Source organism: Plodia interpunctella, chromosome 13, assembly GCF_027563975.2.
Source record: "Plodia interpunctella isolate USDA-ARS_2022_Savannah chromosome 13, ilPloInte3.2, whole genome shotgun sequence".
Lineage (NCBI taxonomy): Eukaryota > Metazoa > Arthropoda > Insecta > Lepidoptera > Pyralidae > Plodia > Plodia interpunctella.
This window is the reverse complement of record NC_071306.1, coordinates 555,946-578,843: the sequence shown is the minus strand read 5'-3', so window position 1 is coordinate 578,843 and position 22,898 is coordinate 555,946. Positions and strand designations below refer to the sequence as shown.

The window sequence follows — 22,898 nt, the reverse complement described above, 5'->3', positions numbered from 1 at the left end:
CAGTCAACATAAAATTTAATTGAGATTATCATGTCTTAGTCAAATGCACAAAGGGCCGTTGATAAAAATAATAATCAGATTTGATTAAACTGACCCACGACTTGTTTGAATATGCTATGCTGACATAAAATTAACTGTTCCCGTGAGAAATTTACACGGGCGAAGCCGCGGGTAAAACTTAGTAATTGTATATTCAGTCCCTTTTCTGAGAAAAGTGGACAGACAAAAGTCAATCAGGATGTCGTGACAGCCCTTCTAAAGCCTAGCGTAGTATTGCAAATTCTCACGTACACTGCACGGATAGTCGGCTTGTTGCCAACGGAATAACTTTATACATTCGCTACATATTGCTGAAGCGTTTCTGATCGGATTCGAAAGAGGTTGTCAGTTCCGCGGAATTTCTACCAAGTTTGAGTTTCACCTATTCCAGTTTGTCTGAAAACAAACTTTTCGAAAGTACCATTTCTCTATATCCGACTGAGCTCAAATGCAAGCGAAATTCAAATCGAATGACAATCCAAGTCGTGATTTGTGGCTGATTTGATGTTTCAGCTTATAAGTAGCTGCGCCCCGGGGCTTCGCTCCCGTGGGAATTTCGCCATAAAAAGGTACCCTATGCGTTATTCCAGGTTATATTCTACCCATGTACCTGTGGCGACATCTACCACGCCACATGCACAACGGCGCAGATTTAAAAAGCCGACCAAACGCAACTAATAACAAGCCACACAAGTGATCCAGGACACTACGGACAGATGGCATGACGGTCGACTCACTATGGACAGCTAACAAGCCTAGACCGCGCAGACAGTGCGTTTTCGATTGGAAGCATAAATACAACCTCCGACATGACACCGTCGGAGCCGTGCGGTTCCCCAGGCGCTACACCTAGCCTGGCGGGAAGATCTTCCCTTTGTGGCGGTCGAGCATAATCACCTAGCTCCCGCTACAGTGGTGGTGACCCCGACGTGATGATATGACATACCAAATGTCATTATAATCCGTCTAGTAGATTTTGTTTGAAAGAGTAAGAAACATACACACATACATCGTCACAAACTTTCGCATTTATTGTATTAGTAGGATTATTAGTGACACTGGATGACAGTTTAAGTTCGCCAGTGTGTATGATGCGACTATTTGCAACATTTATGTCAGTCGTCAGGTCGTAAAACTGTCAGCTGTCTTTAGGCCACTCGAATAAAAATTGACACCATTAGGAAAAACACACTCGAAAAGATGTTCGTTGTAAATATCTCAAAGTTTGATTAGTATTTGATAGGCATGACACACTCGAAAAGATGTTCGTTGTAAATATCTCAAAGTTTGATTAGTATTTGATAGGCATGACACACTCGAAAAGATGTTCGTTGTAAATATCTCAAAGTTTGATTAGTATTTGATAGGCATGACACACTCGAAAAGATGTTCGTTGTAAATATCTCAAAGTTTGATTAGTATTTGATAGGCATGTTAGCGTTGCACTAAAATTACTATTACAACTTAGTTATTACGACTGAAATACTTACCTAGCAATTGCCTCAGGCAAATTTCGAAGGTTATAATAAGTAATAAATATATTAGGACAAATCACACAGATTTAGCTAGTCCCAAAGTAAGTTCGAGACTTGTGTTATGGGATACTAACTCAACGATATTATATTTTATAACAAATACATATATAGATAAACATCCAAGACCCGGGCCAATCAGAAAAAGATCGTTGTCCATCATGACCCGACCGGGGTCGTCATAAAGTAAGGTCAGAATATAACGATTTATAAATCCGCCTATTGTACATTAACAAATGTGTTTTTGTACTTCAAATAAACTTGATGCTTCAGATTTTATTTCGAATGAAAGAGACGATGAAATAAAATGTCTTCACGAATCAAAACAATCAATTGGTTGAATAACAATGACTGACCAATTAGGATAGTGCTCGTTAGACAGATCTGACCAATTAGGGGTTAGTTGCCCCAATAGGAGTGGGTTGCACCAGTCAACTTTGACGTTCACTATGACTTGCATTGACGTTTAGACAAAATGGCGTACTTTACATTTTTACATGCAGGTTAAAATTAACGTTAAAGTTTACTCGTGAAATCCATTCTTATTGTGCTAAATAGACGGTTTTCAAGCGGAGTTTTAGGTAGAGCGAAAATTGGCTTGATTTTAAAACTAGCTTTGCTCGCGTGCATTGCTTACCCGTGGGATTTTAGGTCGAATTAAGACCATCAGAGTTTCATTACTTTTGTGCACGTGGCTTCTTAATTGCAGCTAGTTGCAGATAGCTGGTTTATAGTTAAATGGCATTAGATCCACATTTTCCTAATTAAATAGAGCCTAATATACAAACTAAACATGGTTTGTGTTCATTCAACTCCAACAAATCAGAAAAAGATCATTTTCCATCATGACCCGACCGGGGTTCGAACCCGGGACCTCTCGCAAGCATTTTGCCACTGCGCCACCGAGGTCGTCGATATCTACAAATATATCATTGTAGGACTTTACATTATATACTATAAATTTCGTTGATTCAATATAAAATATATTATCTCAACAACATTTGCATTGTTGCAACTATCACACCGGTGAATCATTCATCCGAATGGATGCATACAATTAATAGTGTAATAAATTTATTTGGCCGTGACATTATCCGTTTCTGATCACGTATCCGCGGGCAGTGTTATTGAAACATCGATGTCTGTTTATGAGAATAACGTACGGTTAAAACTGGTAAATTTTTAGTCAACACTTGTTGCTTAATTTCAATGACATAGGAAACTAAAGATGACGAACTTGAATAGACAAATGACATAGAACATTTCATACATTTTCCCGGCCTACTCTCTGCTATAGCTCTGTCCCGTTTCTTGCTATGAATTTCAAATATGCATTTCTCTTTCTCGTATAAGCGAAACGAAAAATACGAAGAAGTCTATCGTTTCCTGGCTATAAGTAAATATTAAGGTAACTAACCTCTGGATCGAGCATAGGATATCAGTAGGGCGGAAGACCAGCGCGAAGGTAACCAGGTAGCACATGAGGATGCCCGCGAGCAGGACATACGATAGCTCCCTCCCGCTCGCACGCACAACTGGAGTGGAACTGTGTCGCACCCAAACTCCACATACGAAACTGAAAGGAAATATAATAGTTACACTTGTGCGGTTTTCGCCAATAGATAGTGTGATTCCTGAGGAAGGTTTATGTGTATAATTTATTATGTGTTTACCCGAGGGAAGCCGGGACGGGCCGCTAGTGAATATACATTATTCATTGACGGAAATAATTTATTTTTTATTAGAATAAATACTCACGCTGTAATCAATATCCCTACAGAAGAGAAGGACATAGCCCCTATAGCCCAGGCGGAGTCGGGGCGCAGGTAGGCTTCAGGTATGGGCCGGCAGTGCGTCCTGGTTGGATCAGGCAACGTGCCCCGTGGACACACCATGCATGCCGTCTCCACGAACGGGGAACGAATCTGCGAAAATATTTTATATAGTGTGGCCGACCGAACAATCGTCTCTGCTTCGGCTTTGTGATCTAGTTTTGGTCAAAATCAAAATCAAATCGTTTATTTAGAAATCAGGTGAAACTAGCTGAAACTAGGCTAGGCCAATAATTAAGCTAAAACTTACAACCAGAAACTAGTTTTTTTACAAGCTTTTATTTAACTTGTAATATAACATGTATGCAATTCAGGTGGAATCTTGCAACTCAATATATCTTCAACCGATTGAGCTGAAATCTTTTAACATAAAATTCATAAAATCGAATGATATATTAATATGGGAATCGCTGTGATGAACCTTTAGACATACAGATTTCATTACTTTTTATAGATCTCTATTATCCACAGCTCCATCGAGACTTGGCCAGTTATTACAGAATGTATTATGTGCAAGCTTAATATTAAGATCATCTTATCAACTCATATTTTACAATATCTGGAACCGTCTCCGATTTTGAAGAATGCCCAATCTTTGGTCTAATTGCATGCATATGCATGTAAAACAAAACTAATGAGCAATAGTGTATTTGGCAAAGCCCCTTTAATATATAATAAATTGCCGAAATCGCTACAATTGACCATAGATGTGGGTAGTTTCAAAAGAAGCCTCCACGATTTGTTAGTTCAGAAATGTTATTATAATCTTAATCATTTTATGAGTGACAAATTGTAATCTTTATTAATTTAATTAGCTATTATATATTTAATTATTCTGACTGACATTTCTATGATTTAATTTTGATTTAATTTTATTTTAAATAATGTTTTCTAGATTTAATAGGTACTAATATTGACAAGATTATGTACGCCTGCCAGGCAGAAAACAGAGTTCTGTTATATTAACATTTTTATCGAGCCATTGTACCTGTTCTCACGAATAAATGAATTTTGATTTGATTTGATTTGAAAATTGTGATTACTTTTTGGCAAGAAAAGCACTTTTTCTTCACTATATATCTCCACGAATGTAAAATAAGTTTTATATTTCGGGTATTTTTACAATACTAATCAATTAAACCCTGTCGCACCCAGACCAGACCTAATAGAAATATTAATTTCGCAAAAAGAAATAGTATTAAAAATACTTTCAGCGAAGCTCAGCGTTTCTCGTTGAATGTGACGGGAATAAATTGAAATTCGATTGTAACGACCCGGCCTGATTTAGGTTCGCCGCAAACGATCCATAATTAACGGGTCCACACTGTTCCACTTAATGGTAGATTAATTTTTGTTTTATTTGTTAGTGGATAAAATTTGTGGCAGTCGAATATTGTGGTATGGTCAAAGTTACGAAGTTACCGGTATGACTACATGACTCAAGCAATCATAGCCGAACGAAAAAATTTAAAAACTCGTCAAATGTAAAATAATTCATTAAGAAATAACTAAGTATATTATTGATGATTTTGAATTGATAGATGAAAGGATATATTTTTATGTGTATGAATGTATAAATATTTTAAATAAAACGAGAACAGAGTTGAACTTGACTTTTCTAGAATTATTAATTTGAATGCGTTCAATAGAGCCAGATGGAAAGCAACGTTGATGTCTAGGGTGTTACACGACAGATTAAAAGATGCCCATTCACTCTTGTCTTGAAATAAGTTGTAGGATTCAGCTGAGCAGTGAACGTTCCCTATGTTTACTCGCTTAGTGTAACAAATCTACTAAAATAAATCTATCAGCCTTGTCATTTGGATTCTTACAGACAGATAATTAAGGCTAAGTATTCGTTAATCTGTTATGTAATACGTATACTTAATGACCGCTGTGGCGTAGTGGTCACGACGCGACGGAGTGTAATCTTGAGTAATCTCGAATCTTGGGTACGATTATCAACGCCGGCAAATATTTGTACAAAAAATCGACGGTTCCGAATGTGATGTGGCAGTTTCTGTGTTTGTTTCTATCGGTGCTACGATAAAAGCAGTGTTTAGTGTGGGCCCTTGGGTGGAGACCAATGTTTTTGTTGTCCCTTCGTTATAATACCTTATAATCTGTATATACGAGTACGTTGGCTGTACTCTTTACAGAGCAAATAATATTTTTATGTATCAAACATGAAATAAATTATCAACAGGATAAATACCGCGCCAATTCATTATCCAATGAGAAGAGCTACACGACATATGTACGAAATTCAGTGAAAGACATAAATAAGTGTATCTATGATAAACCGGTTACACTATCGATGGACTCAGATAGGTGCCGACGCGAATAAATTTACTTTTTATGTGTTTTTTTTTTACCAAAAGAAAAATTATTATATTCTTGAAAGGCAGGCAGTGATATTGCCCTGGTGTTGCAGTTGTTTCTGGGCAGCGCTGACCACTTACTGATTTGCTTGCTCGTATACCGTCAAACACGTATATCTATATTGCTATTGTTTATCTATATATCTTCTATCTCTTACTTTATTCTAACTAACAAATAAACAAAAAAAAAAACAAACGAACGAACGAACGAACGAACGAACAAACAAACAAACCATTATGTAAATATAATCTGAACGAACGAACGAACGAACGAACGAACGAACAAACAAACAAACACACAAACCATTATGTAAATATAATCTGCGATCTACTCTGTCGTATACAATCAGAATAAGTTACAAACATTATATTAAACTTGAGCAAAGCATGACGATAAAGCAAAGCAATAAGTATTAAGTTTTTAATAAAATGTAGTTTTAAAAATATTATGCCCTACACGGCGCATGAGAGACCTACTTTATGCCTTCTATATGCATTATGCAAAGAAAGGGGTTTCCTCCCGGTTATTTTTAGCGTTTGTGTTTGTTCCTGAATGTATTTTATTGAAAGTATAGACATACGCAAAGGAGTTTCTACTGACGGTCGTTGAACTCGCGCTTCACTTTTTGTATCTCATTTCGGACTGTGTGCTGTTCTTGTATCGATTTTATTTATGTAATAAATTATAATTATAGTAAATCTCTAAATGGTGTATTTTGGCTACATATTGTGGACCCAGCACGCTTTCACTGCACTTTGTATTTTCGTTATCATGTCCCCGCCAATATTTTAATAACGTAAATATGATCATGATCACAATTTTTTCCTTTTCTATAGAGAATTCCATGGAACTCTTGGGTTTCTATAATCCGGTCCGCAACCCTGGCTCGTTATTACCATTAAATAATTTTTTTAAAGCAAACAATAACATCTAACCTATCGAATAGTTTCTTCTCACTTTTTTGATCGGAATATAAAAAATAATCTGGGAGATTTATAGTTTTTCCGGGAAGAAACCCGTCTCTGAGCAGTAGTTCCGGAGAAAACCGGCTTTCTGCTCAAGCGATTTAAATTAATTTAAACAAAAATGGCAATTCCTTGGAATAACTAAGGTTTGGTGAATACATTTTACTTACATTTCTAGAGATAGTTCTTTCAGCTCACTGATGATTTCAGTTATTACAGCTGTTAATAGTATTTTTTTACATTTTATTATGTAGCTGACTTTCTGCAATGTGTTTAGTAAACTCTTTGTAAATGAAACTGAAACAAGTCATATCTATTTCACACAAATAAATTATTCATGTTTTAAAAAATACAATAACGAGGCTTCTATCTGTCTTTCTCTCTCATTTCAGCGTTTTCCCGGTTGCCTCCTCGACCGTAAAACTTATTTTAACGGTCAAATTCCCAATTAAAAATTACATGACATGTTACCAAAGTTTCGCAAACAAAATGTATTAACACATCGGCAGGTACTCGTGGGACCCATTTTATCACATAACAAAATTAATTTTGTGTCAAATTGCATAAATTAATTTACCTCAGTTTTCAGTTACCTACAGCTGAAAACTGCACAGTGTATTAATTGAGACTGCTGCATTCATTCTCTTTACAATCTGATGCACACTATATTTAGGGTTGCCATAACTTCTAACTTAATACGGGACATATATATAGAGACAATAAATAAATATATAAGGACAAATCACACAGATTGAGTTAGCTCCAAAGTAAGTTCGAAACTTGTGTTATGGGATACTAACTCAACGATACTATATTTTATAACGTATATAGATGACCATCCAAGACCCAGATAAATCTGAAAAAGATCATTTTCCATGTTGACCTGACCGGGGATCGAACCATCCAGTGTAGCAGTCCGGCGTGATGATCATTAGGCCACGGAGGTCGTCCTTTTTTTAGGTCATATAAAACATAATACGGGCACAGAGCCCAACCAGTGGGTTTTTGCAAAAAAGTATTATTTTTGCCGGTGTACATGGCCTGCAGTGTTTGTTTACCACCAGGCAACGTATGTCATTATATTAAAAAAAATACGGGACGTAATTCTAATACTGGGTCAGTCTTGTAAATAGAGGACGTATGGCCACCCTATTATTGCAGTGAGCATGTCCCATGGTAGAACTATATATATTTTAGCTTATTAGTAGAAACTGGGCGTATTTGTGTAATGAACGATATTTGTTTGTTTGTTAGATGAGATAATCTCGTGGGAATTTGTAGAGGTGAATAGTTCCTTGAAATTGTATCCCGTTAAACGGAATATTTAATCTATGTATTCCGTTGTGACGAAATTAAGAATTTATGTATGAACTAAACTTATGCGTGCGGCTTCTCCCGCGTGCTCTTGAACAACAATCCTTACGAATTAACTGAAATCTATTCTAATGTTGGACGCATAATGGGCGCGGCAGTTGTGTCACGACGACTGCATGTAGTGTTGACCAATGAGGGAAAATTTTAATTCAAAACATGTCGAAAATGATCTTAATACAAAATCGAAGAAAACAACTTGCGGAATATAGTTTTCAGTTCTAGCAAACTGGCGTGACCGTAGAAGACAAATGTATTCCCTCATGCGGACACCGTATAATGCTAATAAGGGATAAACAAGTCTGGACAGCTGATAAGCAACGACAGTCTTCCTAAAGAGGGTTAGGGTCAGGTAAAAACACAGTCTATAATCCTATAATTTAAAGGTTTATTCTTTCAACGCGGGTTTGGGGAGTTACAGAGTCGAAAATACAATCGAGAAACACGCGAGACGAGAAAGAAATAAAGTAATGAACATACTTCATACTGCGTGCAGTTGAAGCAGTGCCAGCAACAGCTCTCGCCCTCCACGTACTGTTTGGCCTGGCCCAGCTCGCACTCCGCGCTGCACACGGACTCCGGCGGCCGTGGCTCGCCTTGCTTGAACTGGATCTCTGTGTTAATTAACGTTTATGATATGTTTTTTTATTAGGTACACCAATAGGTTACATGACAAAGATTTAATAATACACTTCATGTTGTGTGTTAAACATGCAAAACAATTATAGCTGAACACATGTAACAAATATATATTATTAAAAACAGCGATATATACAAGTTAAAATTAAAAATGAAAACTAAAATAATAAATACTAAATTAATTTAAATAAAAAATTGACACTAAATCGCCGTCGTCGCGCGGTAAAGTTCCCAGAAGGCTGGCGACATTTCCTCTTTGTATGGCCAAACTTAAACGTTGGCCAAAATAGTCACCAGCCCTTCGGTCCCCAGAGACATCGACCAGGCGTGCGGAAATTTCTTTGTAAAGGGTTATGTTAGAGGACGTGATAAAATAATGAGAGGTAACATGAAATACTGATGCTTTCCGCACCCGCTGAGCGTCGTAGCTCAGGATGCGCTTTGCTACATTCACTTCACTTCGCATGGTCTTCGGCAAACTTAGTTGATAGATCATTGGTACTCATATCATTCTTGATGACATAAAAAGCACTTCTCCGGTTTGCCCCTTCTGCCGTTCCCTGCTTATTTAAGCAATATGTGGCCGTACCAGCTCAGACGACAATCCTAAAATGGTACATCAACCTAGAAGAAGAAAGCAGAATTTACAACACTTACCATCAATATCCAGTCTCAGCTCCCCATCTAGGTACTGCCCCACGTTGACCCACCGATAGACCCCTTGCGCTAGTTGTTTGAAGTGCAAGATGTTGTATCGCGCTGGTCCGTCCCCGTTGCTGTCGAAATGGAATTCGTCACCGCTCAGACCTGTTACATGGAGATTTTTAATCACATCATTATTTCATCACAAGCGACAAACAAAGTCCATTGAAGGTATAATGTTTCACTTGTGCGAAGCCAGGGCGGGCCGCTAGAAAAGAATTAAATTCTACCTCAAAATGCTACCAACATGCAGTGTTATGTGTGCAAGGAATACATTTAATGAGGGATGAATGGTGGTTATTGAGATGAAGATGAATCATTGCTCACCAGTAAAGTTGACCTTCCTCAGGTATCGTAGCAGGTCGGCTCCGCTTGCCGGCTTCATGGCGTCGCACAGACCTGGTCTTCCGGCGCAGACGGCAGCGTGCATGTCCCTGTTGACAATACAAATAATAATAATATAGTTTCACAATTACACAACGACGTAAATAAAAACTGTGTTAATTTTCTATAAATATGTTGTGGGAGTGTCACACAAGATCGTGACACCAAACTAGGCAGAAACCTACATCTTCATCAATCGAACCCGGGACCACTCGGTTCAGAGGCAAGCACTTAACCATTGCGCCACCGAGGCCGTCAAAAGTGTTTCCTAGATTTTAAGTTATACCATCCGCTTTACGATGGCTTTTTCACAATAGTGTAGCGAATGAACTATACTGATAATAATAAGTTATGAACGGACGCACGAACTGAACTTAAACTACTGGCATTTCGAAACGACCACTGCTGAAAAGAAATGCCGAAATAAACTTATTTAAACAGGGTTGGTCCTTTAATCTAACAAATGAAGACCGAATTGGAGGAGAAAATATGGGAAAGCTAACCCTCAGCTCCGATGGTTAATAGCTGGAGAAGGAACAGGAAAAATGCTTAGATGAAAGAAGTTAAATTACCGAGAACCTAGTTTTACTGGCACAGGCGTTGACTAGTTAACCCAAATATTATTTCGCCGTCTATCAAACTGTATCCGAACCTGTCAAAATGTGAGAAGCTGTCAAAAAGGCTCGCCCTAAATTTAATTACACCCATTTCAGCGGAATTACTCTATCACATTTCTGATCTGTCTATATCTATGAAATACATCTATTGTATTGCATTTTAAAAACGGGCAATAAATTGTAATTTAAACGTCTCCAAGAAAATGGGTTTTCTCTGGATTTTATTGCACATTTGCAACCATCGACATGTTACATGCTTTTCGACTTTAAGCTACAAATGGTTGTTTATGTATAAATGTATTAAATTTCATTGTACGGGGATCTCGTTATTTAATAGTTGTGCACGCATTTATACAAGTAACAAATATTTTTAAAATCTCTCAGGAGATTTGGGTATGGTTGAAGGCTTTGCATTATCTGACGACATCTCACAGGGGGAGAGGGGTAGAAATACACACTTAAAAGTAATACTTATCTATCTAGTAATTTCAATCCACAAATAAGCAAAACTATTCAGCAAATATCTTAATATTAACATTTTATATAGGAAATCTACGAGGGTGAAGCCGCGGGTTGATTTAAAGATAAATATCAAAGACCCCGGTCAATCTAAAGCCTATTTTCGAGCTCCGCATAGTACAGAGGGAATTCGAAATTGAATTACCCGTGGAGTACTCAGGCCGAGCATGGCTAGTAATATTTTACAAGTAATGGTTAGTGAGATATTCAAACTATTCTATTAAATTTATTAGCTATTGCCCGCGGCTGCGCCCGCGTTTTATGTATGTCCGCTCATAAATTGCAATTGTTCTAAGCAACGTATCGCGATGAAACCTGTGAATATCATATCATATATTCATACCATCTGTTAATAACCTGTGATAACCTCAAAAAATTCCATCCAGTTAATTTTGCGTGATGCACACACAGCCAATAATTCTAAAAACAATTATTTTGGCCTCTATTAGTCCTATAAAGAACCCCCATAATTATTTCTCTTTAATATTTCCTATGTACATACATAGTACACTTACAGTTTTAGTATATGTATATATTTAATTTAGTTGCGTGCAAATTAATGCTACGAGAGTATACGAACTGGTTTGATTTGATTCTCATATTTCATATCAATTTTCAGGCTTATACATGAACACAGTTTCATTTATTATACAATATTATAAGTTAAGTCTCGGAGTTGACATTATTTACCCCGAGCGGGTTAGAATTAGCCTCTAATCATACATTCTCGGTTCTTGTTTGGTTAATATATTGAAGTGGATATAACATTGTTTATTAACTGTAATGACTAATACTATAAAACAAAGTCACATCAGTCTGTCTGTTCTTATACATGCTTAGATATTTTAAACTACGTAACGGATTTTAAAGCGAGTTTTTTTAAATAGATTGAGTAATTCAAGAGGAATGTTTGTTTATATTGCCCGCGGCTTCACCCACGTCAATTTCCCAAGGGAACAGTTCTTTTGTCCGCAATATAAATTAGTATATGTCCTCTTACTCCTAACTATATGTATACGAAATTTCAAGACGATTGGTTGAGTTGATAAAGCGTGAATAGGTAACAAATAAATATACTTTTGCTTTTATAATATTACTAGCTGCCCATCCCGGCTTCGCTCGGGTAAAAACATAAGAAATTATACCCTTAAGGGTATAATTTATCATGTTTTTAAGGGTTTAATTTATATCTTCCTCAGGAGTCACACTATCTATTGATGAAAACCACATGAAAATCCGTGCAGTTGTTTTTGAGTTTATTGCGAACAGACAGACAGAGGCGGTATAAAATGAAAGGATGATTATTAGGATAACATGCACTCGAATGAAGTGTTTTTTGTTTGAATTTATGAAGACTGTCCAGGTCGAGACCACGGCAGAGGTTGATAAACTTTGAAACTGTCCATTACAAGTAAATTTCTAAGTATGTCCATTTTTAAGCCCACATGTAATTAAACTTGTCCAAATAAATGTCACATGAAAATAAGTATAAAATTGCTCATCACCATAAAATTCTTTACGAGGTACTACATTTTCTTATTAACATAGTGTTTTCACTTTTACGGCGGGCGTAAAAAGGCTCCATTTCTTATTTAAAGAAGTAATTTTCGATAATTTGATGTAAAGTCGGCGCGTACAGCCAAAAGCACATGAACGTACGCAATTTCACTGCCAATTCGCCTCTGTTACTGTGGAATAAAGGATAATTTGATGCAAAGCCGACGCGTACGTCGTCATCACGAGAAAGCTACGCGGTCGCGGGTGTAAATTGAAACTCGCTTTTAAAAAGTTGTGAAAAAAACACGCGTGGAGCGTGTTTTTTTTTTTCACAATATTTTTTGCCATCTGCGGTGGAAAACACAAAATTTTTGTATTACCCTGTCAGGTCGAAGTCATAATTGGACTGATAACTTATACACAATGTTGTTAAACAGTTCAACATTTTAAATTTGAACATTTTAATTTTGACAATTGAAATATTAGAAACTTAACATCGGAACAACCACTGTTAATTAGAAACATCAAAAGAAGGTCAAACCTATCATGTCAGAAATGTCACAACTATCATGTCGTGTCACAACCTCCTTCGCGTTAATTTCCAACGGGAATAGTACTTTTTTCCGAGATGTTTTTACCGTATATATAGTTCAGTTGATAACGCTAAGGAGGTTACAAATAAACTTACATATAATTAATATAATAATATATATTTATTTTGAATATAGTTACAATTACAATAGTTAGAATTAAAATTTGTCTCTTCATAGTCGTATTCCTCATGGCTGAGGGTCGTGGTTGTTACGTGGAATTAAAAACACACATAACAATTTTCTTGGCATTATTAATGGAGTGGTTTTCCATTGTCTTCTCACATAAGTTAATAAGAATCAACCAGTGTGCAGGTTTCCTCACGATGTTTTCCTTCACCGGAAGCAAGTGGTAGACGATGAAAACTACTATACATGAGTCTGATTGGTATACAAATGTGGCACGAGTAGGATTCGAACCTGGGACCTTTCGATCCACAGGCGGGCGTCTTAACCATTACACCATCACCGCTTAGAACTTGTACTAAAGTACAAAATATTTTTTTTCCGATCGCTAACACTAATTTATGTAAAAAATTCGTCGATCGGTTAAGATCAATGTACGATGTCGTAAACCTACCTCCGAATGAAAGATGAATGGGCGAAATAATATTTTATTTGAAATATCAGTAACAGTGGAGTAAGGGGATTAAAAACCATTGATCATGCTTGTTAAAAGCTTCTTTTTGTTTCGCGAATTAAGGAAAAACGAGATGATTTTTCTTTGAAATATATTTATTTTAATATCCGTATTTATTTTTGGACATACATATTGCGACGAATCGAACAAGTTTCGAGTATCACAATCGAGAAGGTAAGAAAGAGGTACTATTATTACAAACTTCCCACATGAGCGATGTCGAAGGGTACAACTACTATTCCAATGAAGCAAAGCTTTCATTAAACTTCATAAACGTAGTGCCAAATGTTATTAGAGCTGCGAGCATTTTCATTGAAACAAAATGGCTGCCGATCCATCTTGATAAGAGCTAAATCCCGCTGATTGATATTTGTTCAGGAGCGATCGATTGGCCAGCACGGAGCTTACCGATATTCTATCCTAAAATCCTCGTCTCTAACCTATTAATTCCAATCTATTATAAAGAGGAAAGATTTTTATATTTAAAAAGAAATTTAGCTGAAAACTGTACCGATTTTGATGTTTGGCACAGAGATAGACAAGACCTTTAAGAGTAATATAGAATACTTTATGATTCTTCGCAAATTTCATTATAATTCCGGATATAAATTCCTTCGACATTTTCTTTCTTTTAGTCGTATTCGTCATAGCCCCGAGGCCTCACCCTAGTTTTGAGATAAAAACTACCCTAAGTCACTCATGAATAATGTAGCTTTCTACTGATGAAAGTTTTGTGAATTGGAGTAGAAACTTTCCAAGATTACCCCCCCCCCTCCCCTACAAACTTACAAACGCTTTAGAATATTAGTGTCGATTATATAGACATTGATATAAGATTTACTAGTGGATTCATGATGTGACTCTGGAGACTGACGTGAACGTAAAACCGGGATTAATAGGCTAGTTAACAAATTTTTGTTTTGATGACTATTCGAAGGCCCTAATATCATTAGAAACACCAGTGAAAAAAATACTGTGATAATGACAATGCGTTCAAAGTTATGACAAAAATAAAATCACACACTTTTTGGACTTGTCCAAAAGCTTATAGCAGCCATACTGAATGACACGAACAAGTGACGTCACAACGTGCTAAAATGTTGGCGAAGAAAGATATGTCAGTTCGACAGCTACATTAAATATTACGTTTATGTTGATGACTTATTAATAAAAGTTGTTACAAAATTTTAATTTTTTATGATTGTTTTTTATAATTTCATACTTTTTGAAAATGGTCTTTCTTTCTTTCCAACCAAGTTTAAATCTTCGTATAATGATCTAGCTGCATTGTGACAGTGTATGATTTATCCATGGAATTATTAAATACTCAGTCGAAGTACTTACTAAATCCATTGAATTATCGTAATGATCCTAAAATATTTTACCTAGATTATACATATTTTTTACTAAAGCTTTAAGTGATTTCATTATCAGATCTTTCCGAAAATGCGAACTAATTACACGGCGCTATAAACATGTTTCATGCCGGCTCTTGTGCGGATTCGCCAAACATTGCCGATTTATCATTGCGGTAGATAGGATATATTATAGGTACTAATACTAAGCAACGTTCATTCGCGTCGCCATCAGTCGCCGGAACTAGTTTTACACACACTCAACCAAAATATTAATAGCAATAAGATTTGCTACTTAGAATGTTATGAACATTGTGCAAATGTTAGAAGCAGGTAATAATGTGTTCATAACAAATATTGGAGCTGCTCCAAAGCGCCAGCCACCTGGAACTCAGTCGGTACACCCACTATACGGACTGCCAAAATTGGTTTTTGAGTTACTGCTTGGCAAACAATAGAAAACATTTTTAAAATAGTAAAATCGAATAAATAATGATACATTTTTGCTTTTTTGTATTTTGAGCTCTGCTTTCATCCGAAATACAATAAGCCGAAAAACAAAAATAAATTTGAATATAGTAACGTGAGTCATGATGAATCAATTTATTTATTTTATTTAACTATTCTATAAATGATTCAATTTTTGCCATTCAGTTACGGAATTCTAAAAAGCTGTAAATTTAAAAAAATATAATTAGGAGTTATGTATTAAAAAAATAGTACTTAATGATTAATAGTAATCTAATTGACATCAATTTTAACTTTTTAGCGACAGTAAAGTAGTAAAATCCCCGGTCGGGTCATGATGGAAAATGATCTTTTTCTGACTGGCCCGGGTCTTGGATGTTTATCTATATATGTATTTGTTACAAAATATAGTATCGTTGAGTTAGTATCCCATAACACAAGTCTCGAACTTACTTTGGGGCTAGCTCAATCTGTGTGATTTGTCCTAATATATTTATTTATTTATATAGATGGAAGAAGATAGAAATATGGAAGGAGAATCTGAAAATCTTGCCAATCAAATTCTTTCAGATCTATTTCCTTAGCACGTTGTATGTTTTTTTTTTTCTATAGTTTTGTCGTGCGTGTATATACAATATTTTTAAAACAATCTTTGTTTGAATCCTCTTAACTGTGTTTCAGTATGATTGTAAGAAAAGGAGAAGTAAAAAAAAAATGAAGTTGCCAACATGAAAATGTGTCTACTATGTATTTGTGAGGAAGTATGTACTCGTATTAGCTTAGATACTATAGATAATATGACATTGTTGTGACTTCAGCGAAAGTTTTTTTTTTATTTCGTTAGGTTAATTGTAACAACATAATTTCTTCATATTTATATTCGATCATAATTACATAATTTAGTTATGGCGATATAATCAGGGATTCTATTAATTGGGTAATCAATACATATAATAAACAGTAAAAAAAGTGTTTCTGTACATTGAAGATATGTAAATAAAAAAATGAGATCGATAGAGAATCAGTAATAGAATAAGAATTAAAAAAAAGTCTGTCTGTTTGTTTGCACACGAAGAGTTAAAGGCTCGTCGGCAACTTTCCCAATGTTATCCCAAAAAATGAGGCGCAATCCCATCCAGAAGATGGACTAGCGCCGCGCTGTTTCAGAAGTAACTAGGAAAGTACGGGGAGTAAACCCATCTTTGGCCGATGCACTTTACCTCAACAAAGCCACACAAAGCTGGTACCTACCTACCAAGTTGAATGTTTTAAAAACACGCCATTATGCCGCGAGTTCACCCACGAGATCGTGTTAAGGCTCTGTCTGAGCCGAAAAGTGGAAAATCAGAGAATTAAAGCATAGTTTTTATAGTAACCCGTCGAAATCTTACTAGGGATATACAAGTATACCTGACGAGTTACGAGAGATAAAAATTAAAAAAAAATTCCAACTCCGAAGTTTCTGGCATCCTCTCATCTGCTAGAAAAGAGCTGCCGATTTACAAATGGCTGAACACAGAATATCCAAACATAGCTAAGAACACTCTCGATTAAATTTTCTTTCAAATAAAAAAAAAAACTAGATCAAAATCTGTTCATCCGTTTGGTTGCTACGACGCTACGGACAGATATACAGACACAACACCCCTCCGTCTGTCGTCGGAGATGAATAAACCGTCGAAATATTAAATGTATAAGATGTATCGTGTCGCAAACTTTATCTCAGTGAGGACGCGATGTTAGTGTCAGCTGACAGCAACGACTTTCCAAAGATGGTTAATGTCAATAATAAAATCCAATTTTCTACAGTAGATAGAGCAAACGTTTCAAAGCGCCAGCTACTAAACGTCAATTGGAAAATTATGAGTTACATGAGAAATAAGTCAACTTTGTATTTAAGTAATCACTAATGTCTAAAAAGAACAAAGTATGAGATATAAGTCACCTTTGTATTTTAGTAATCACTAATATCTAAAAAGAATATTTATAATTTTATAATCTATATTTTTTTTTTAAAAAATTATATTTTTCCTATTTATGTGGCTTGCAGCGCCTTAAGAACTTCGCAGCGATGTCGTTTGCTTAAAGAGAGTATTATGCTGAGAGTATTATGCTATTTACGTCGATGCATTCAGTAGACAGTACTGGAGGACGGTATACAAGCTGTTGGTGGAGCCCACAATACGCGTGGGCCTTTCATACATGGACTGGGCTGAATTGATCTGACTTTTACGAGGGTTTAAGCAAAAATTGTGGGTAGTACTTACACTAGGACAAAGTGTGTTTGTAAAAACAAAAAATGCTATATTTTTCACGATTGTACAAGACTGACAATATACTTTGAGGAGATCCTTCGTCGGGACGTCGATCCATAGGAACGGAAATGACGTGGAAAGTTTCAACTCTGTCAGAGGAAGACAACCTCGGTGGCGCAGTGGTAATGTTCTTGCCAATGAACCGAGAGGTCCCGGGTTCGATCCCCGGTCGGGTCATGACCCGACCGGGGATCAGAATCAGAAAAAGATCATTTTCCATCATGATCGAAAATGATCTTTTTCTGATTGGGCCGGGTCTTGGATGTTTATCTATATATGTATTTGTTATAAAATATAGTATCGTTGAGTTAGTATTCCACACAACAATAACACAAGTCTCGAACTTACTTTGGGGCTAGCACAATCTGTGTGATTTGTCCTAATATATTTATTTATTTATTATACCCAGCAGTGCGTCACGGAGGGCTGCAGATAATGGTATCGATGATGAATCAAGAACGTTCGGTAAAGATTTACTATAACAATGAGTAATGAAACTTTAAAAATGCAACATAATAAAAACTTACCCCAGAGATGATGCATTGTATCATACGTTAGAGGAAAATAACATGATATACGAGTGAAGTAGACACGGGAGTGACGTTAAAGCAAGATAAATTCCGCTACTTTCAACAGTTTACACTGACTTGGGAGATATATGAAGTCTGCGGTATAGTGCTCGCGTAAAGAGCTTTGGCCCATACTAGTTGTATGTAATATGAAAATATTTAAAATCTTTTTTCAAATCGAACCCTTCGACACTTTTCAATAGAATACTTTTAAAAAAACTGCTCCACTAAAATTCGGCAACGCATCATTTTTATTGGGTTGTTGGTGTCCATGGAACATAATATGATAACTGACTGATAGGTACATACGTACATGAACTGGACCACTCAACAGCCAATGCTTTGATTTTCTTTAGACAGACATGAATTAAGTATTTTTTTAAATGAATTATTAATGTTCCGGATTTCAGCGAAGTTTCCTTATTGATGAAAAATTCGACCCTTATCAAATATGAAAGAGCTACGATTTTACTGACAGCTGAGTTGCAAGTCCTATTGGAAATACTGGAAATTTCGAACAGAAAGTTGATTAAAATTTTCATAATATATCTATAGGAAGATCTTGGGATATGTATTAAACTTTGAACCAAATTTTTTCAAAACAAACTCAGACTTAAAAATGTATGAAGACAAAAACAATCATAAACGCATTTAGTAACTATATGATTATATATGTAGTATCTTCAAAGCTAGCTTATGGTGTATAAAAAAAGTTTAAGAGGCATATGATGAGCGCAAAGAGACTGAAATGATAAATTATTCATGTCTTCGTCACCCTGGGGTAACCAATATCCATGGGACCAAGCCATGAATCATCATCATTGTTGAAAGAGTTCCCCATGCTGAAGAGGCAGTAAAAAGTCTGTGATGATGAGAGAATTACTAATTTTCTAAGTGCTAAATTGGACGAATTGGAAAAAATGTGACACACGAAAACAGCAGCCATATATTCTCCAATTAAAAGTGAACATTAACTTAATAGATGCTAAATAGTAACTAGACGTCGAAACTTAGTTGAACTTTTTAAGGATACCGCAAAAAATTTATCCCCGCAAATTCAACCAGACGGATACTTTATGTAGAAAAATAAAACACAAAGTATTTTCATTTCATCTCCATTTCTAAGAAGCTGTTTTACAGTTTCCAACCTAATTATTCTATTCTTGAGTGGTCTCTGTTTCCTAATAAAATAATGTATCTGTTTTGTTAGCGAGTTTACGTCTTAAAATAACTTCTTTGAACTTTGTGTATAAAATAATTCCTTTTCCTATATCATACGAAATTATATGCAACTTTTGTTGGTTGTTTGTGTAATTGAATGACTAATACTCAGGCCCGACGAAAGTATATACAAAGCAATAACGATGCTGTTTCCACAACAATAGCTGAACTGTAACGAAATATATAAAAACAATAGTGTAAACAAGAATGCTACAGTCTAGACTTTTAAGAATGCAGTTTTAGTCCTGCCTATTCGAAGCTTTGTTGGTTGCCTGGCAGGATAAGCATTCTACCAGAGAACCAAAGTCGAAGATCTAGTACCAGACGATATACCTGCTTGGTTGGAAACTGTATTCCATGATTGGAATCCATGGATTGATTTGGATTTACAGATCACACATTTTAGACTATAGTACAAACTTACTGCTACGATCCACCACTGCTTCAAGTGAAAGAAAACTTCTGACAAAACTTGCACAAAACTAGATTATTTTGTTACGCTTAATATCTGCAAATAGAGCAATGACGATGTTAGTTCTAAAAAATAAATATTCAGACTGAGACTAAAACTAGATTTTTTAAAGAGTCGGGCGTTTTTTGTCCCTGTCTCGCCACTCCAGCCCGGGGGAAATCTGGCTGCGGGTTGTCGCTGCATTGAATTGAATCATAGGAAAAATTCCGAGAGTGCACATCCTGACTTTAAGTAATATTCCTCTGAGTGCGGTAATAGAGGTGCATACGATATTGCAGTAATGCAGATAGTTTACGTGTGTAATGTACAAGTTATTTTGCGAAGTGACAACTTTTGTTCTTTACTAGCTGTTGAGCTCTGCTCGCGGTAGCCTATTCTTGACCCTGTCCAAAAATGTGTCCTGTCCTGTAAAATCGGCCCAGAGGTTTAGCCCTGAAATAGTAACAGACACAGACAGATAGACAGACACTTTTGAATTTATAATATTAGTGTGGATTGAAGAAAAGAAATCGTGAAATATTTCCCCCATGCCTTTGTAGTAGGCTAGTGCAAGCTTACAGAACATCGTCAATATACATTGGGTGTCCAATGTAGCTTGTCGCCGTAAGCTGTCACGGAACCAAAATGATAGTCACTGCAAGTTTACAACTTCAGTTAAAAACCAGTGTCTATATATTTCAGTGAACTTCAATGAATCTTGTGCTAGCTATCGTATTAAGTATTCAAACAGCTAATAACTCGGCTTAGGTAGGCTGTATTTGTCTCACTATTCCACGATTTTCTAATTCACATGGATAATTGGATATTCTACTCGCTAGTATTATGAACCCAGCATTTCATTCTCGCCATACAATTAAGTTAATGTTATCGCTTTAACGATATTTCAGCGCCCGGCGGACAAATATTGCCCAAACAATAATAAATACTAACAAATTGACACGTGTTCCCGCTATTTGTATGATAATTTAACCGACCAGTGGGACCAAATTTGTTGCCGCTTTAAATATCAAAAACATACGGTTTTTGTTATTTTTCTATCATATCCATAAAACAAAGGGCTTATTTGGAATAATAAATTTAACTTCCATCTCTTTCTGAGTTATACAAACGCCGAATGAGTGAAAGAGATGGCTTTATTTGCGTGCCATCGAGGGGATCAAAGGATTCGTACATTTTTTCGGTACCGCTTTTTGGATTTGCCTGGATTATATGGTAATACTGACTTGAATAATTTAGATATCCTTTTATTATTAATTTGATACGGGTCAGTGTAGATGTGGGGAATTTGATTACGGTAATCACATTACTTCTATTAAAAAGAAATTGTGCTTACTTATTATAGAAACATTTTTACCAACAAATGTAAAATATGGAATAAATAAATGACAAAAAAAAATATTTGAATTAAAAAGCAGAATTTCCTGTTAGTATATTTATGGATTTTATGATCTCACAAATAAAGAATTAATATTTATTAAGATCACAAACGAAAGCCTTTTCGTAGAATCCATCTCATACATATCCATAATGGAACGTGAAACATTTTTAGCTTCATTCAATGGAAAAACTGAGACTAATCTTACTGACCTCTTATTTTTTTCAACAAAAATATCCATTTTAATCTCCAAACAACAATACTCTCGATTCTCCAACAAAAATATCCTAAATGGTTACCTGTATTATTGTTTATTTTAAGTATTTTCATAAATAAGACAAAGTAAGATCTGTGAGACTCCTTCTGAATATGGATATATGAACCAACGATTTGGACTCCGGATCTAGGACACCCATTAAAAATAATAAAGTGAAATAATTTGTTCAGAAATTAGACCTTCACAGGCACTTTTTCACGTAAAACTTTATATGATATAGTAATATTTCAAAAAGCTACAAACTTACTGCCTTTTCGGAATGACAACTGCTGAGAAGAAATGCCGAAAGAAATCTATTTAAACAGTGTCATGCCCTATCATGCCAGAAAGGCTTACTTAACCGTTCTTGTCACTTCGTATCTTAACTTATTTTTTTCTAATATTATAATAGTATATTTTCTAACAGGGTAATAAGTAGTGAACTTTTCTAATATATGTTTACTCCTTATATATAAATCCTTGTATTAATTATTCGCGACCCATGCAACGTCAGTGATCTATACCTTACCTTATAGCATACGCGAAGGCTAGAACCGCATCGGAGACGAACTGCAACTGCCTCTCAAACTCAGTGTTGTCAAGAGTGAGTCGTTCCAGCCCTGAGCACTGCTTCTCATACTGCAGATTGTATGGGGTCCGTGGACTGCCTGGGTACCGGCACTGGAAGTGGTCTTCCCAGAACTCTGTTGGAGAAATTAATATCTGCATCATTGTTAAAAGAATGTGCTGATGGTTATGGGTTTCATACTAAGGTTTCATCTCTCTCTCTCCCTCTCACGTGTTCTCAGTTACATTCGGAGCCCCGAAGCCCAAGGTTCGCATAAAAAACACAACCATTAAATTTTGGAGATTTGTACGATATCAAATATTCTTTAATCTCCTCAACGTTTTATTAAGCGAGCTTATCTTCAGAAGCACTTACTAGTTTCCCACTTTAGTAGCTTAACATCACCTAATTGCGTTTCTGTAAAGCCTTTGAGTTTGTTAGCCCTTGACTTGTATATGTTATAAACTTATAACCGGACAGAATTTATCCTTTGAAGAACTAGTTCCCAGACTTGTCGTCTGCAAGGTGGATACCTTAATGTTGTAAGGGCGTGTGTGGCTGGATAGAATTAGCTCATTGAGAATCATTCA

The 22,898-nt window shown here is 35.9% G+C and overlaps 1 protein-coding gene across 4 annotated transcripts in view; it reads right to left on the bottom strand.

Annotated features, from left to right (window-relative positions):
• Positions 1-22,898, bottom strand: part of LOC128674729 (metabotropic glutamate receptor 2-like) — a 234,749-nt gene that overhangs the window by 13,825 nt on the left and 198,026 nt on the right. For all 4 annotated transcript variants that reach the window (XM_053753566.2, XM_053753568.2, XM_053753567.2 and 1 more), the window contains 6 exons: positions 22,270-22,444; positions 9,790-9,896; positions 9,418-9,567; positions 8,602-8,735; positions 3,330-3,496; positions 2,989-3,147 (listed from right to left, as the gene is read on the bottom strand). In XM_053753566.2, coding sequence (XP_053609541.1) covers positions 2,989-3,147; positions 3,330-3,496; positions 8,602-8,735; positions 9,418-9,567; positions 9,790-9,896; positions 22,270-22,444 — 892 coding nt within the window. The remainder of the gene's footprint in view (positions 1-2,988; positions 3,148-3,329; positions 3,497-8,601; positions 8,736-9,417; positions 9,568-9,789; positions 9,897-22,269; positions 22,445-22,898) is intronic.